We start from the raw sequence: 18,338 nt of genomic DNA on the forward strand, positions 1-18,338 counted from the left end.
ATGTGCCATTCTGTGCAGCCTGCATTACCTTAGCCTGGTGCCTTTAATAAAGCTGCGTAAAAGAGATTTCCACTGGCTGACATTGGGCACTTTACATTAAATCCATGGTTACTTGGCGACATTTCACTTGTCATCACAAACCAATTTAAGCAGTTTCAAAGTGCCCTGTCTTGCTCCAGTTGTGAATTACATCGTATTTAGCAAGAAACAATCAGATTTTGCTGGTTCAGTTAGATTCAATTTGCGTATAGATGGTATTCACATAAAAGTTTAGCAGGCAGCACAGGAAACTGCCCCGACAGTGCCCGCCAAGCCTGCGCATGCGTCCACATCTTGGAAAAGTGTGCGGGGAAAAAAGAAAAAAGAAAGAAAACGTTCGTCGTTTGTGCTGTTATTACCTAATTCTTGGCCATGGCGTTAACAGATACGAATAATCGCAGTGGCATTGTAAGGTGATGCTCTACTTGCCCTTGAGAGCTCCGCATCAGCACTGGAGAATGAAGCCATGGTCACCCACACAATCGCTCAATAAAGCGGCACGACGCACAAAATGCCTATGCTGCAGCGCAGTTGCCTGCAAACACGGATATCGACACACATGCGCCCGCAGCTTTCCCACGGCCGGGTCGTCTTATACAAAAGCCCAATAATGCTTCCAAAAAAAAACTGTGAGCATTCCCACATGCACCAATTGAGATACAACGGTAGCGTAGTAGTGTGTGCACTATTAGCTGGAAGACTAGAAACATCTATCGGCAAGTGACCAAGCATACGACGTTGCCTTAGCAACAGGGACACGCAGGCACTGGTACGGAGGAGAACACACATGGTTGCTGCCATGTCCGCAAAACCAGTGAATACAGTCGAACCCGACTATATCGAACCCATTTACATCGTATTACCCTTTATATCGAACTATTTCTGGCCAAAGTACATTTACAAGGAGAATATATAGCAAACGCTATGCTTATGTCGAACAAAATACCAGTGACAACTGATATGTCGAACTACAAATGCCGCAGAAGTGTCCCCCCAAGTTGGCTTTCCCATGCGGTGGAGGAGAAGTTCCGCCGGCACGCCCCTCAAAGTGGTCTAGCCCAGCCGCTTACGGGCAGCAGGCGGCTCTTTCCCCTCCCTCGCCTTGCTCTCCCTATCGTGACTGCGGCATCACGGTGTGTAGAACGAGCCGTCGACACCCTCTTTGCAAAAAATGACCCGGCCCCCCCACCATGCTTTTTTTTGTTTGTTTTGTTTGCATCGTTTGCGCTTTGTGGGCTTTTTCGGAAGTGTAGCTGTGGTGGCTAGCGCTAGTGTCACTAAATAAAGGCTTATTTAGTGGCTGTAGCTAGCGCGAAGGGGCCCAATTTGCCTTTCGCTGTGAAGCTGGCAATTGTAAATCGAGTTAAACTTCGTGAGAAGTCAGACATTTCCAGATGAACAAGATTCCCGAGAACACTCTGTCGAGGTTCTGGGTAGATGTTACTAAAGAAGCCGCCCAAACTTGCTTCAGATCTGCCAACTTGTGCGTGCCAGTGATGATTGAAAATAATGAGGACTGCAACGAAGCCACCACCGGTGTTGCCGAAATATGGAGCGAACTGTCAGAATTTCCAGACGCTATTGCCGGATCAACGGTCGGCGAGTTTGCGAGAGTGGATGATGGGGTCACGACCACGGGAGAGTTTGGAAGACTACATTGCTGACATCGTACCGAGCACAAGTAAAAACAGGCGCAACGAGGAAAGCAACGGTGATCTTTGGCCCGCAATCTCTGAAGTGACTGGTGCACTCACACTAGTCCGGCGCTTTTTTGCAAATATGAATGGTTGCAGCCTCAGCTGCTCCGACCCGTTAGACAATGTGGAGAGGTGTGTACTCTCTCGGGCAGCGAGGTTGTTCAAGCAGAAGATACAGGTCTATCTCGTATGAAAGTAAGGCAGCGTCATCAATAAAGTGTTTTTATAAATGGAATGTGCTTTTACGGAATCTAATTCCTTAGCTTGCTTTATCGAATTATCCCCTATATCGAAGTAATAGGTGTTTTTTTGCGAGTTTGATATCGGTACAACCGATACAAATTTTCTCCGTGTTTGGTGGATTTGGTGGCCACTGCTGTGAGCAACCATTAAAGTTAACCACAAGGAGCATGTAAGCTACATTAATGTACCTTTCCCCTACATGCCTACTGTGGATTTCTGGATTCTGTCGCCAGAAGTGCTACTCCTAGAGAGGTTGAAAGAGCGGCAAATCGGTTCCTTCTCTTGCACAACCAAGTGCCAGCGCTTCTAGGTGAGCACCTGAGAATGGGCAGCCAATTCCACGGCCACTTCATGCAGCGGGTGCCGGAGGGACGCTGGTGGGAGCTCGGCATCTCGCTCGCGGCCGCCCACGCATGCCTCCAGGGTGCAGCTCTCGTCAGCCAATTCCAGCAAGTATCGCAGTGCAGAAACGGGCGCCAGGGCGTTGCCCGCTTTTCCCCGTGTGTTGCCCTCAAGGTTGTCGTCATTTTCTTTTGGTGCAAAGGCAGGTTCCAGCTTGGCCAGGGTGCTTTGTCCTGGGGAGGGGAAAAAAAGGAATACCAGGGAAAAAGTGCTGGCCACTTGTGCACTTACAGTAATAATGCAGGGGTGTACTCAACCACACTGACACAAACTCTGGAAGAAGCTAATCAGGCTACAACCTGTAATCGATTGCCATGGAGCACGAGATCTGACGAAGCGCTGTGGCACACATGCACAGTTGGTTCAAACCTTGGAGTCCACCAGATATAGCCCTACTGGAACCATCTAGCAAGAAAGCACCAGCAAGTATCTTACTGACATTGGCCCTGTAAAGTATCTCATTTATTTTGTGCCTACTACATCTGGGCAGGTTCCTTTGGAAAGGAGGTTATTCCACTTACAGCCTAATGGGACGCTGCCAACTGTCTGTAGCTCATAAACATTGCCGGCAGCTAAAGCTGCCGTTATTGCAATACTTTTCTGGTGTCTACAAACATTTGGCAAACTTCAATTTGTTTTTAAGACACACAGGTGTATCCTCGCAGGTTCCACCCAAAATTTCACAAGCATGTTGCTATTACAAAGTAAAGCATCGTGTTCAAACCTGAAACTCATGCTGAAAATATATACCACTAAAAAGCCCATTTCTTCAGTCCCATTTCAAAACGTAACATTTTTAACCTGACAGTAGCTTCAGTAGAATTACCAAAAGTTGACGAAGACAGGCGAGAAATTGTCACTTTCCCCCAGGCCCAAGAACAGCCGAGGCAAGACACATTCTCGCTCAGGCTCCAGCGAGTTGGAGGATAGGGCAGCAACCAACCTTGCTCGAGGCGTCCCTGCAGCAAGTCCAGCATGCCCACGCCCAGCTGTGCCAGCAGATGCACCGCTTCGTCGGGGGGCACGGCAGGCCTGCCGGTGGTATCCTCGCGTCCACACAGGCTCTCCCAGGCACCACGAGCCATCCTGGGATGAGGTACGAGTCAGTCGACCGGGGTTGACGCATACACGCGTGTGCACGTATGTGTGCGCATGCTTTAACCGCAGCGCCTTTTAAGCTTTTAGTTTCTTGCCGTCTAGCATTACCAGAAAAAAAAAAATGCCAAGAAAAAAAGACCGAGCGCATGTGAGCCTGCACTTTGTATGGAGCACCCAGTGTTGGCCAGCTCGACCTTCGCACGGCACGATCTCACGTGCTTGTCTACTCGCCGGTTCCCGTGCGCCGGTTCACCGAAAAGAAGTGAAGCCATGCTAGGACTTAAGGGGGGACGCGGCTTTCAACTTCGGAAAAATGACCAAAACATTGTTTTTTTGAAACCCGCATATTCGGCTTCTATGTTTCCTATTCTGTGCGTCTGCAAAGTTTTTACGCTGAAAAGCGTCGCAAAGTGGCATAAAAAAATACTTTTGTCAGGCGCGGTGACAAACTATCAGCGCAAAAGGGCGAAAAAACGGCAATTTTCGGAGCGCTCTATCTCCGCAACGGTGCCACCGGGCGCGGCCATTTTGATATGGTTAGATCGGCCGAGCGATTGTCTTTCCGGTTCCGCTCGTCTCTTTTATCTTCGTTCATTCACAAACGCACAAACGGCAGAAAAGAAACGACGCACAAACGAAGCTAGAAATAGATGCTGAAGCGCTATTCGTCCTCCGCTAGGGCCGCGCCAAGACGACCCTCCTGATTGGGTGTCGCGGCGCAATGCAAGATGGCGGCCGCCTGAACTGCGTAGCGTGGGCGGTTTGAGTTCATTTTCGGTGCTTCGCTCGGCCAAGTTTCTGTTCAGTCTGTGGTATTGAACACGGACGTTATCGCGATGGGAAGGCCTGAGATCACGAGCCAGATTACGGAAAGTTGTGTGGCTCGAAAGGCGGAGGTCATCGAACGCTTCGTGGTGCGCGTGACTCTACCGTCGCCAGACCCCGGAGAGTGACGCGGTGTGCGCGCTTGCGATAGCGGTTCGTGAAGTGAACTTTTAGTCAGATTTGCGATGGTTACACGCTTAGTTATTGCTGTGTTTTGATTGTGGGCTTGCTAGCCTTGGGAAAGAAACGGTCGACGCGTCAAACGCTGCGGTGCGCACGGCATAGCCGACGCGCATTGGAGCATCACATGACTGCGCAACCGGTTACGATTGAACGCCAGTTGTTGTAATTAATGCCTGCGACGTTAGATTTAATCTTAAAAGCGACCTGACCAGCCATATCGGGGATAATCAAAGTACGATATGTCGCGGTAAGCGTGCGCTGCGATGCGCGCGAGCCATATCGCCTTTCTTACGCAACGTTTCCTGTGTACTTGTAATAATCATGCAAACAGGTTTGAGTTAGGAATATAGGAATAAAAATATGTTCTCTGCGTTAAAAACTTACCCTACTGTTGCAGCATTTAACAGTGAATTTTTTAGGGAAAAAATTGATACCGATGCATATATCTATGGCGTAGGGCATACTGGCTGTGCTGCGAGAAATATTGGATGCCTTGAATGTCAAAAGTAGTAAAAAAATGCCCTTGCACTGAAGTTTGAGTTATGCAGAATATTATACCAAGCTTCAAAGTAGCTCATTTGCATCCTTGTGGCATGCAAACTTTTGGCAATGAACACCTGCACATGAGTACGAAGTTGCTGTGCCAGGCAAGATGATAAAACATAAAAAAGCCAAAAATGTTCAAATTTAAGTAAAAGAAAATGTGCAACTTTTTGCCATGGTGACAACACTGCAAAAGGAGGTTGTCCGGTGCGATCCAGCCAACCAGCTAACCTACTTTGCATTGAAAGCCCATTGAAACCCATCTCCCCCTCCGTTTGGTCTGCAAACTGGGGTATGTACTCTTCACGGAGGAGCTGAAAATGATGTTTTGTGGAAAGAGAAAGGCTGTAAAAGGCACTCTAATTTCAAGGAATGGCCTTCCAGAAGGCCCATGTTCAAAAGGACACGAAAGGCTACAACCCTGACGACTTTTGATAAGTGAAACCTATGTTGCAACTTCGGAAGCCGTTTTCTCAAAACAGTTTTTTTTGCCACCTGTGTCGCTTGTACCAGGGATTTCTTCGTGACCGCTGTGTCTGTTTTGATTCCGTTTCTTGCATTACATTCTTTGATGAACAGTTCAGGTCGTGACACTCTTGGTTTTACAGATTTGTTTATTTTTTATTTTTTTATTCAAATAATCGCTCACAGTCGACATGCCTGTTGCACATTAACCTCTAAAAAAATGAAAACTAAAAAACATTGGGTTGTAAAAAAAAAATTCTAAAACTGTCATGACCTCGTCCATTCCTTTGGGAATGCAAAGCACTTCGAACAAGTTTTCTATCGTGTTTGATAAGCCGCTCAGGCTCGGTACAAGCGGAACAGAAAGAAAATTTAATAAATAAAAAAGTTATCAAAATATTACCTTGAAATTTTTATGGTGTTATCACAGAAGCATTTCCAGTTGCTGTACCAATTTTCATCAAAATCCACAAAGAAATAAAAAAGTTGATTTTGAAAGCCACGTCCCCCCTTAAAGGGGTCGTGAAGAGATTTTCAAAAAAACTGTGTTGTGTGTGCGCTTATAACCGTGGAACCGTGATAAACAAACAATGCATAACCGTTTCGTCGACCGATATCGGGAAATAGGTAAATAAATGCAGTTACGGTTTCACCGAGGCTTTCCTCCTCAACTCGTGAAGTGACGTTTCAGTAAGTCAGTAAGCAGCCAATCACAGTTCTCCCTCGTCTGCACAATATGTCGGCATAGAGCGGGCTTGCAAAGGGTCAAATAAAGCTACAACATCGGCGCCATGATGAAACTCGCCCTGCAACTGAACGGGAGACGTCTGATCTCTGATACGACTGATCAAGATGGTACATGGTCGAACTTTCAGTCAACAACACCGGCGAGTGGCGCAGGCAGAAGTAACCACGTTTAATCTAAACTGGGCATTCGTAAACTGTTTACGCTGCTTTCCACGAGTCTAAACTGTCGTTTTGTTAGCCGATATTCTTGCACAAGTTTGCCGATGTCTGTCTCACGTAGCCTGTAATGTGAGTTGCGCGAACGTGAAACTTCTGACCTGACGAGATACATGACCGAACGCTTAAAATGAGAGTTTATTACATAAACGCGTTTATCGAAGGAACTTCGAGTAGTCGGAACCTAAAACCCATTCATTATTCACTCATCAAGCGCAAAAATAACTAGCGAGAAGCAGCGATAGAGCGCCGAGTCGCCGAGCCCCAACATCACGCAGTTCGACTATTGCTTTCCTGTTTCCTGCAATAAACAATCCTGTTGACGCTGTTTTGTTGATTGTATACGCTCCGCTTTGGCTTACTGCAGAAGCGCTCAACAGTAAGTTGGTGGTTAAAGCTCCGAGTAGATTAGAATTTATGAAAACACGACAGACTTCTGGGTTACAAATGCGAAGAGGCTTTTATACATCAGTTTTTCGCCGCGCGCGCTTCTCACGCCGATAGTGTAGTGGATAAAGTGTCCGACTAGGCTGGCCGTAACGTTGGGCTGGCCCGGAGGCCGCAAGTTCGAATCGCACACGGGGCACTTTTTTTTTTTTTTTTTTTTTGCTTGAGCGATCTTGGGCTATTTCATACAAAAAAGATAATATTCCGAAGAGAATTCGGGAAAAGAACGTGAAATTCAGCAGGGAAACTGGCTACAAACTGTACAAACACCCAGTAGGTCTGAGTTCTGCTGCAATGGTTGCCAGACAACTGAAGCGGTCACGACACCGCTCACGTGGATAGAAAACATTTTTTTGGCAACGAATAAAGGATGCATTATTTTTGAAATATTGGGTTTGCAGCTTTGGAGAATATTATACACAAAGAACATCGAACCGCGTTGAACTCTCGAATGTACTTAACGTGACGTCATTCTAGTTGCGCTGCCAACCGCCGGCGCGCGCATGGTCGCTTGCGATGCGCCTCAAAACGAGAATTTCAACGGCGCCTCCTAAATTCCAGAAGCAATGAATTGTGAAAATATTTGGGATTTATGTTCTTAAAAGGTCGTTCAAGCAGACAAAAGTAATCAAAGACAAATGCATTTTCTCTTCACGACCCCTTTAAAAAAAGAAAGTGAGGATGGGCACCACTGCCCTGCCACTAAAGAGTTAGGATTGCCTCATACTTCGTAGTCAAATCAACAATCAACTTGCGTACTCTGCCCACACATCATGCATAGCAACTTAATTAAGCCAAGTGTGTAGGCACAAAGACACCGCCCAAATACATACATACATACATACATACAGAGAGAGAGAGAGAGAGAGAGAGAGAGAGAGAGAGAGAGAGAGAGAGAGAGAGAGAGAGAGAGAGAGAGAATTTAATGGATTAAATGCGCAGCACGTGGCCTAAGTGTACCAAAGCTGACGTCGTGAAGTGTCTAATAGCCTAATTAAACCCAAGGTCAAAAGAAAAGAGAACTGGGACAGCCACATTCACTCTTCTTTCCCAACTCGGTGTGCTTTCTAGGGTTTACTGAGAAGCTTGCAACCTCAGCCTTTAAAAAGAGGATTAAAAAGAAGCACAAAAGAAAGGCAAAGCGGCCCAGGGGGCTCACCTGGCGGCCCTCTCGTGGGCGCTGGCGGCCTCCTCGCTGCCCAGGGTGGCCGGATAGCCGAGGCGCTTGACCACGTGCCGGCGCACCCTGTGCAGGGGCGACAGCTGCACGGCCAGCGCGTCGTTCATGCTGGCCACCAGGGACCACAGCTCCTGGTAGCAGCGAGACAGGGCCCCTTCCCCGCTGGGCCCCTTCTTCCCCTTCCCCTGGCGGGGCAGCAGGCGGGCCAGGTACTTGCGCAGCCAGCTCCAGTGCTGCGCCACCCTCGCAGCACGGGACGCCCGGCTGCCGGAGGAGGAAGCAGGAGCGGGGGCGTCCGTGCTTGTGCTGGACACGCACAGGTGCTCCAGGTGCTGCTGCACCAGCCGGGCCTGCGCGGGAGGGGCAAGCGCCGCTCGGTCAAATGGCCGTCAAGTGCCGCAAGGCAGAGCGATGCAGCTAGCAGCGAATGCTAAGCTAGCTGGCAATTCTGACTCTTGGGAAAGCTAATGAGCACAGAGTGATGAAGGTGGCAAAGGGAAGAGCCTATCACTTCATGCGCCAACATCTTATCCCATTCGGCATTGTTCCACCCCTCTGAAGGAATAGTGCTCTAACAATATATCTCAATTCACATACAACTACAGAGAAGGAAAGCTGCAAACAAACTGCTGTACACTGCACGCCTCATTGTGGCAAAGTACAACTCCATAGCAAAAGGAGGGCCCAGGGAGCTCAGCACACTGTGGATCAGGGCCCCCAGCCTGCGGGCAAATGAGGCGGCACCTTCTGGTAGAAGTCCCAGTCTGCGCGGGGCATGTGGAGCAGGTAGGCCCCCAGCGCCGACACCATCTGGCCCAGCAGGGGGCCCAAGCGCAGCACCTTCAGCTGCTCGCTCTCCTCCAGGCAGGGCAGCCGGGCCTCCAGGCACGCGTGGCGCAGGGACAGCTGCACCCTGGCGGGAGAGGAGCCGGGAGGGGGACGGCATCGGTGAGCCACGACACAAAAACACAGCCTCTAAAAACAAAAAGGTGAAAATAATAGAGGGAAGAGAAAGGCTGCACGTTTCATGCTCCACTGCAAAAGCAAATCAAGTGTCAACGATGCCAGGACACATCCCATGCCAGCGTTCTCACAGCTGAACAGACCAGGTGTATACACCATTTACAGCGAGCAGTTGGGCGGGCCTTCAACAGGTGACATTAGCAGTGCACTCGCCATGACTGGCCTTTAGCACTGGGCGGTTTCGGTTTGCGCCATAGGCTGCCATGGTGTTCAGTGAAGTGCCCAGTAACAAAATGTAGAAGTCACAGGGGAAACTTGCGCTGTAGTCAGGTGTACCAGCTGCAATCGAGACCTCAAGGTGTGGGACGAATCGCCATGCAAGCCTCATTGGCCGCCATTTCACGAAGACTGCCCGTGTGTGCGGCCTTTGGCAATGCACTACTTTCCACGCAGTGAGTGCCACAAGGGGACCAGGCATCACTGGATCGCCATTCTCCAATGAAAGAATTAGCACCACGAACATTGGCAAGGACTTTTTTACACCGTAACAAAAGGCTGCTGGCAAGCGTAGTGTAGTCCACACCAATCTGCCCTGGCAAGCTTGTTCCAAAGCACGCCTCCTGTTGTGTTTACGCGTTGTGCGCATATCGTCGAAATAAAACGAGTCAGCCTGGCTTTTTAAGCTAGCCGATCGGAGCGGCGACTCCCAGATTCTCTTCTAGTTTTTGCTAGCGCATACTACCAGCCTTGCCACAGTGTAGAATAGCTGGTCTCGCACAAACGCCTTTCATCCCACTGCAAGCATCCCCAGAGCCCTGCTATTCAGCATTGCCTTTAATGTATCCTTCCTAGTCATGAAGAGCACAGAAACCTGGCTTGGAACCAGAAACACATCTTGGAACTTGCACCTATCTCTAATTCTCACCTTATCTCCCACCACTTTGTTTTGATTCCTCCCTCAGGCCACCTATGAAGCTATGCAAACATGAAAATTGTCCTCTCGAGTACAAAAAGAGGCTACCCACCTCATGGCCGTGGCTTCAGCATGGGAAGCCTGGGTCGGCTGGAGGGCCAGGCGGGACAGCAGATCAGGGAAATGGTACAGGTCCAGGGGCATGTCCTCTTGCAGCAACGATGCATCAACTAGAGCAGCAACAATAAGACGAAAACATTGAACTGCTTTCTCGCACTACATTACTGTCACCATCATCTGTAAATGCAGGCATTGCCAAGTCACTGCCTCATCAATTCCAGTTTTACGGAGTACCCACAGAACTACGCTGCAGGGGAAAATTTCCATTCACAAACTTAAGCAATGCTGACTTCACCCTGTTGCTGGTGCCATTTATACCCCTGTGCTGCCTACAACACGCAGTTTCTACCCATCGAAATGCCCCACTACTCAGGCACCCAACAGGGCATTGCAATGCTCTGTACCCACCTGCATGTTGTCAGTGTAATGTAACACAGTGGAACCCCAATAATAGGACTTTCAAGGAACCGCGAGAAAGCGTCGTATGACTGGGGTGTCGTACGACCGGGGGGCGGATAAATGCCAGCCTAGTAGACAGTCTCACGCTACAGGTGGACTAATAACTTACTTAAACCACTCACTACATTTAGCGCGTTCTCGCGTTAGTTGCGAACCTTCAGCTGAAATCCGAATTTTTAAAATATGGCAAGGTCTATCTTGTGCCCCCTCCCCTTTATGGCGTCCACTAGCCCGCCAGCCAAGCGCCGCGCGCTACGTGATATGAGGCCGACATGGTCGAGCAAATTGAGAGAGAAAAAGGCGAGTGTGAAACTGCCCAGGTCAAGCGAAACGAACGATAGTAGAAAGCGGAGATGAACAAAACACAGCATTGCTGTACATGGTGGAGACATCCTTTGAACGGTCCCGCACCATCGTTATTGGGTCATAGTGCTCAACACACGGCTGTTTTCGTTTCCCACAAGATTCAGCAACGAGAAACAGATAAGATAATTCAACCTTCGCGAGTAAACCGTGTTGCGGCGAAAATTATACCGTGGTCTTGCTACAGTGACTTGCAGCGGCGTCCAGCGAGGGACCCAAAAGGGAGATTCCAACGGGTACGTGTCTCCCCTATCGCCTCCTGTATTTTGGTCCACCCTTGCGGCGAACGCGCGTGAATTGAGGCACTCTAGCAAAGAAAAGAGCGTAGTGACATCACGGCTTTTGATAAGCAGTGAGCAGGGATATAGGGAGAAAGAGCGTCGTAAAAGGAAGAAACTTCGATCAAGCAAGCGGGTAAAGCAGCTGTACAGTCATCGCCGTGGGGCTGCATCATATGTGTTTCCGCATTCGTCGGTGGCTTTTAACAGGAGCTTCAAATTCACGCTCCATCTGCCACCAAACTTCGACTTCTCGTGGTTCGCGCGTTGACGTACTGCTGCTGTGTTTGGCTGTCGCAGGTTAACTCCCGCTCACGCGTACCCGCCTGGTAGCTTGCGTCTGTTCATTAAGTGGTCTGACCCGCCTGCGGACCTGTGCACATCAAGCAGCGTCAAATGGGAATTAAGAATAAAGAAGGTCATGAGGGGCGGCGAAACGGTGTAAAATATGGGAAAAGCGCCGGTTTATCTGCGGCAGGGTCCGTCGTATGAAGTGCATCGTGTGCAGCTAAGCGTCATATCATCGGGGTTTTTAATAGATTGTTTCTATGGGTAGTTTGCCGAGACCGCAGTGATGTGTCGTAAGAAGTGGGTGGTCGTAAGTCTGGGGGACGTATCAGCGAGGTTACACTGTACTTGGTAAAGGGACGCACTTTTTGGTACGGCAAGGCTGGGCTAAACTGCCCAGTTGTGGCGACAGCAACGCTCCTGAAAACACATACAATAGCTAGCTTTCTCGTACAGACACTGTTACACAGCCCACCCCTTCAGGCCTAACTTTTCTCCAAAGTCACCTTTGTGTAACAATGGTGTCGCACATGCACAGGAGAATGTTAACGAGAGTAGTGCCTTTGCCGGGAACCGATTCCTGCACTGCAACCAGTGCCCCCCACGGGTGATATCTAGAGGGGAATTGAAGGACAGGGAAGGCTCTCTTTCAACTTCTGCACACATTTTGCGTGAGTTCCTGTCCATCCTGTAGTCATCGAGCTGTAAATGCACCTGTGCGTAGTGCTGCCCTGCTGCCCTGTATTCCAGCAGTCAGCCAAACCATCTCCATCTCTGTCGTGCTCTTGAGTGTCTCACTTGCGTTATTGTTTGGCTGTATGAATATGTATATGGCAGCTTGATTGCCTCTCCACCCATGATGCCAACCCTGTCACCTTCTGCCCCCTCCATCTGCCTCCCTGAACAACAGACCGACCGCAGGCGGTGCTGGCACACCATGTTTGCTGAGCATGGGTGACTGCAGGATGGGTAGTAACGAGTCCCCACCCAGTAGATCACTTGTGTCGACAACCGGGGGCAGCGGGAGAGTGGAGGTGTCCAGCAGGGCCTGCAGGGCTGGCTGCACCTGCTGCTCGATGACGCTGAGCTGCTGCAGGGGCCCCAGGGCCTCGCCAAGGTGTCGCAGCCAGTGCAGCCGCTGGCACCAGTCAGCGGGGCTGGCCCGCTCCAGCAGCAGCAGGCAGCTCAGCTCCACCGACCGCTCGGCCTCCATCACCAACTCCAGGGGCAAGGGCAGGGACCCCCTGCACAGTACGGCCATCGCACTGCTTGGCACCTTGCTCTCCCTCCCTTACACGGTTGTCTGTTTGCGAGTCTCGTTCCACTGATGGCTGCGAGCCTGAGGCAAAGTCAACAGCCTGGGGCTCTTTGACGTACAGCCTCGGACTAACTGCAGATAGTCTGTGGGTAGCCTGAAGGTTCCTTATGCCATAGAAATACATGCGGAAAACGAATGCCAGGTTGCTTCTCTGGGTGTCCCGGAATGACCATCGAAGGGCCCCACCTACCCGGGGAAGTTGGAGGCCTGTGCCAGGGTGGCGCACAGGGGCAGACTGTCGCTCCAGATGCGAGCAGCTGTGCTGTGCTTCTCCAGGCACCACAGGGGCGGAGAGGAGACCAGTGACAGAAGCAACTGCTGCTCCACAGGCACCTGGCCTCCCCCGTCCCAGGGCACACGGAGGAGCGCATTGCGGGCAGCCTGCATCGCAGCACTGTGGGTCACATCGGGCGGCCACGGGGAACAGCTGCGACTCCTGTCCACGCCCGTGCCCCACAATACCTCAGCCTCTTCAGTGCCCCAGGCGGACTGGTAGGTCTGCTCCAGGCTGGACAGCACCGCCTCCCCGGGCAGAAGGCCGCTCTCCAGTCGCTGGACACTCAGCGCAGCTGCCCTCTTCAAGGTCGCCAGGGAGGCCCTGTGGCCGTGCGCTGTGGGAAGAGCACACAATGCGCGGCAAGGGTGTGATTGGGAGGAGAGACAAATAACCAACCAGTGCTGAACATCAAATAAAGAAGCAGTCACTTCTCAGTCTCCAACAGGATGCAGGACGTGTGTCTGCAAGGGCACACTCTGTACTACAACAGAGATGCCAGGATGCTGCATCAAGCCAAGGACAGAGGTGAAAAGGTCAAGAAATAAAAAATAAAAAATAACGGCATTACCCCCATCAAGGAAGTTTAATATAATTATGAAAAGTAAAAGTGTAAAGAAAAAGTTCCAGGTGCACTTTAAATAAAAATGTGCAGTCACGTCTTCTCCCAGGTGGCTTTACCAGGAAAAGACTGCGAACTTCCAGCACAGTTGACCAGGGAGATTGTTACTGAGCATGCACACATGCCTCGTGCCCATGCCAGCCAGGATGACAAGTTACTCATGTGCCAAGATTTACAGGTGTTAAAACCTTAAAGGGACACCGAAGACAAAGTACAAGTTGCTGCAGATCGCTAGACTAGCTCACTGAGAACACGAATATACCACTCTTATGCGTAGCTCTTCTAAAATAGGCCAGAAGATAGAAAAATGGCAGCATCTCTACTCCGTGGATGATGGCAAGGGTGCGGGGTACGGGACTCGAAATGGCATTTAAGTTGCGCCCCCAGTGACATTCGATTTGCGCCCCGACCGTCATTCGATTTGAGCCGTGAGTTGCACCTTGATTATTCCCTAAATGAAACTGCAACTTACCGTTCAAATCGAATTTCACTTGATTTTCGATTTTTGGTGGTGTGCGTACGGACAGATGCGGACGGACATTGGGAGGTCCTAACATACTCCGCACCGTTACAGACAAGGAAGTAAGCCGTTTGGCTCTCGGGTACTAACTCACGGTCGTAGCCCAACGGATGAGACGACTGACACTAACTCTGCCTGGTCTACCAGACACAGGCTCGAATCCTGCCGGTGCCTGTGAGATTTTTTGCGATTGTGCATGCTATGCGCACGGACGCGGACGGACGTTGTGCAGCCCTAAGGTACTCCGCCTCTAAAAAACGTGAAGACAAGTGTCACCGCCCCTTGCTATACTACACAACTTATACTGGAAGTGGTTAAACTCGCGTGACCAATATTTTAACATACACCTTCACAAGTTTATAAAAACTAAACTGGAAGTTTTTGCAGTGTCATGTTTGAACGTCGAAGAATAAAGACAAAGCTATGAATGAATGAAAAGTCTTTATTGTGGAATGGCTCTTTGGCCTAATAGGGGGGGAAGAAGGGTGTCGGAGAAGAGACAGAAACAAAGAAAGAAGAGAAAGAAGTGCGTACACACATGCGTGTACATGGTATACATTTGCAATCACATGCGGCGATCGATGCCTGCCTCGTGAGCGAACGCCCAGAGGGAGAGCAGGGTGTCGCGGCTGTTGTTGTTGGGGGTGGTCCATTGATGCAGAGTGCTGATGTGCGGTGGCAGGTACTGGGCACGGAGGTCCCGGTAGCCAGGGCACTCCCACAGCATGTGGGTCACTGTTGGGCACACTTCCATGGTGCATGTGGAGCAGCTCACTATGGGGCCCTGTTCGTGGTCGCCGTCGTCGCTGTCGTCGTCGGCAGCCCCGGGCCTGCATCGGTGGTGGGCCCGCCATTTGGCGAGCACGTCTGCTGTCAGTGCGGCCCCCGCACGTGTCTTGTGGATGAGGACCTGAGCCCCCCGTGGCAGTCCTCGGGGCAGTGGGTGGTGGTTGGTGGGGATGTGCTGCCAAAGGGCGCGCCTTCGCTCCCTCTTGGCTGCCAGAATTTTGGCTCTTGGGTCGGGGTCGTCTGGTGCGGGCATAGTCTGGGTCACCAGGGCGGAGCGGTCGTCCATTAGCTCGCTCGCCAACGCCTGTGCGGCTCCATCGCCAATGCCACCGGCGTGACCTGGTACCCAGACCACCCTCACCTCCACTCCATATTGCTGGTACAGCACTGTGCTTGCCATTTTGATCCTGTGAGCAAGCGTGCCAGTCCTGGGGGTGCGGCCAAGGATTTTTATGGCCTCTCTACTGTCTGTGTAGATCACCACAATCTCCCCTGTCTGCCTCAGTCCTCGACGGGCCTCCCCACAAACCCCGTCCACTGCACACAGGATGGCGGACAGTGAAATCTGGTCTGGGCTGGGTCGGTGCTCATGCACGTGGATTTGTCTGCATGTGCCGATTGGGGAGACCGCAGCTAGCCTGGCTCTGCGCGTGATGGGGTCCCAGGTGGCTGCCGTGAACACAGAGTTCCGGGTTCTGTCAGTACAGGCAGCTGCTGCTCTACGCTCCGCTTCATGATCCTGCTGATGGCACTTTTTGGAGAGTGGTTTGGGAAGCTTGAGGAGCACATCGAGCCAAGGCTCCAGCAGGCGTGGCAGTTTGGGTGCATCGGGGGGTAGTTCTTTTGTAAGGGTGAGAAGTCCTCTACCCGCAGTTGTATTTTGCCGTCGTAGTTCATGGCCTTCATTGTGTGCCTCGATAAAGGCTTTGAGGGGAGGGAGGCCGGAGTACCTGTAGAGTTCTTCAGTCCTCGTGTGACGCGGCAGGCCAGTTATTGCGCGGAGACATTGCGCGGAGAAGACAAAGCTATAAACAATATCATGAGAGCACGGCCGATAGATCATGCGCCAACCCCAAACGCCAACAAGTTCATTTCGGTTGCTGTGCAATACTCGGTGCAATATTCGGCCAGATAAATGTGCGACCCTCGTACCCTACTGTGGGCATAGCCACATTTATTATGACACTCTGCGTGCTTTTGCTGCGCTAAGAAACGTCTTCCCTAGCTCCTGCTGGATGGCGGTACTTGTCTCCACTTGGGGTAATTCCGCCATGTGAGGAGGTGTGTGAGCTACGCACAAACGATTGGTTCGACACCAACATTCACGCAACCTAAAAAGAATAATATGCTTTTCTTCAACAAATCATGCAATACCGATCACGGGTCCCATGAAGGAACATTTTTAGTGATCCGAAGCAGCAAAGGACGTGGGAGTTGGGGAAAGCGTGACTGATTTGACCGAAACCACGGAGGAAACTAGCAAAACCGCTCGGTACGTGGCAGCATTGTATTTGGTTGCTTCTATACTGCTAAGCACGACACCATTTATGCAGACGACATCACCCTATGGACGGCCGGTGGCACAGACGCAGGTATCAAGAGAAGGCTGCAGAAGGCGATCTCGGCCATCGAAGACAGGTTGGACGGAACGGGTCTGCAGTGTTCGCCGCCAAAGTCAGAGCTCCTGGTATACTCACCTCGCAAGGTTGGTTGGCAGCCGCTGCCCCCAAGGGAGTGCCATCGCCTGGAGCTGATCACAAAGACAGGCCAGCGAATCCCCGAAGTGTCGGAGATCAGGGTGCTGGGCATGCTTATCAACGGCAACGGTACCAAGGAGAACCTGATGAAGAAACTGGCGACCAAAACGGCAAGTACGCTGCGGCTGCTCCAGCGCGTATCGACCAAAAAGACGGGCATGCGCGAAGATGGGCTCGCGAGACTGGTGCAGTCTTTCGCAATCAGCCACGTGGCATACACGGCGGCGTACCACAAGTGGACGCAGACCGACAAGGCCAAGATAGACATTATGATCCGAAGAATGTATAAACAGGCACTAGGTCTAAACGAATCGACGAACACCGAACGACTGCTGCAACTGGGCGTCCACAACACGGTGGATGAGCTCATCGAGGCCCAGCTAGAAGCACAACGAGAACAACTGGCAGCAACCAAGACGGGTAGAGCCATCCTCGATACCCTGGGCTACGGCTACCAGATTACGGGGAGGCAACTCCAAGAGCTAGACGAAAAGGTGCGGGAGAAAGTGCGGGCGAGTCCCATTCCAAAGAACATGCACCCAGAACGCAATCGAGAACGAAGATGCGCAAGGGCAAAATACATAATCGAGCAGTACAGTAACGACCCGCGAACACGGTACGTCGATGCGGCAGACTATGGCCAAGGCAGGTATGCGATGATAACCATAAACGCAAGAACGGGAAGGGTGGGCAAGTCAGCGAGCGCAAAATGCAAGAACGCCACTGAGGCAGAAGAGATCGCCATAGTCCTGGCGATGTCCGAAGCCACTTGTGATACGATCCTGGGCGACTCGCAAGAGGCCGTCCGCAACCTGGCGAATGGCCAAGTGAGCGGCAAGGCAGCCAAGATCATCGAGAAAACGGGTGTCCAAGAAGAAAGAAGAGTAGAAATCAGATGGATCCCGGCGCACGCGGGCGAATGCTCACCGCCGTACACAGCGAACCACAACGAGGCAGCCCACAGGAAGGCGCGCGCTATAACACACCGCGCCCCCAGTGTGGGGCGGCGTCCCGAGTGGGCATGGTGGGTGGAGACTAAAGACAGACCCAGGGGTTAAGGTGAAGCACTCAAGAACATGCGGCTGATGAGAAGAGCGTATCCGCCGCCCCACCGGGCACTGGGTCGCGAAGAGGCAACGTATCTCAGAAGGCTACAGACGGCGTCGGTCATGTCACCGGCAGCGCTACACCACATGTATCCCGACGAATACCCCAATGCCCAATGCAGCGTATGTAAGATAGGGCCGGCCAACCGGTGGCACGTCATGTGGGATTGTGCCTCCGACCCAGGCGGCGCAAGTTTTGAAGAATACCCGGCAGACCTCCAAAGAGCCATTGAGTCAAGCAACAAGACAGATTAAGCATGGGCCATCCAGCAGGTCTTCATTGCGTTCGAAAGGCACGGGCTCCGCAAAGGGGCTAGCGCTTAGTAGGGCCGCAAAGAAGATGCGACGTTGGGCCACGTCGGGGCGGGGGTCGTAGCAGACCCAAGCCCACTGCAGGTTTTATTGAAATACGTAAAGTCATTTCCAGTCCAGTCCATACTGCTATACATCACCGCTGTTTTGATTGCTTCCAGTTTACTGTGG

The 18,338-nt window shown here is 51.3% G+C and overlaps 1 protein-coding gene across 1 annotated transcript in view; it reads right to left on the reverse strand.

The window, feature by feature from the left end:
- The window catches only part of LOC144151862 (midasin), a 142,035-nt gene that overhangs the window by 62,306 nt on the left and 61,391 nt on the right, over positions 1–18,338 (reverse strand). Inside the window, exons 35-42 of the mRNA XM_077683018.1 lie at positions 13,250–13,398; positions 12,978–13,168; positions 12,457–12,713; positions 10,074–10,191; positions 8,830–8,998; positions 8,065–8,435; positions 3,325–3,467; positions 2,298–2,554 (exon numbers count right to left, since the gene is read on the reverse strand). Of these exons, the coding sequence (XP_077539144.1) occupies positions 2,298–2,554; positions 3,325–3,467; positions 8,065–8,435; positions 8,830–8,998; positions 10,074–10,191; positions 12,457–12,713; positions 12,978–13,168; positions 13,250–13,398 (1,655 nt within the window). The remainder of the gene's footprint in view (positions 1–2,297; positions 2,555–3,324; positions 3,468–8,064; positions 8,436–8,829; positions 8,999–10,073; positions 10,192–12,456; positions 12,714–12,977; positions 13,169–13,249; positions 13,399–18,338) is intronic.

This window comes from Haemaphysalis longicornis, unplaced genomic scaffold, assembly GCF_048455015.1.
Source record: "Haemaphysalis longicornis isolate Haplotype H1 unplaced genomic scaffold, Haemaphysalis longicornis Haplotype H1 scaffold_9, whole genome shotgun sequence".
Taxonomy (NCBI): domain Eukaryota; kingdom Metazoa; phylum Arthropoda; class Arachnida; order Ixodida; family Ixodidae; genus Haemaphysalis; species Haemaphysalis longicornis.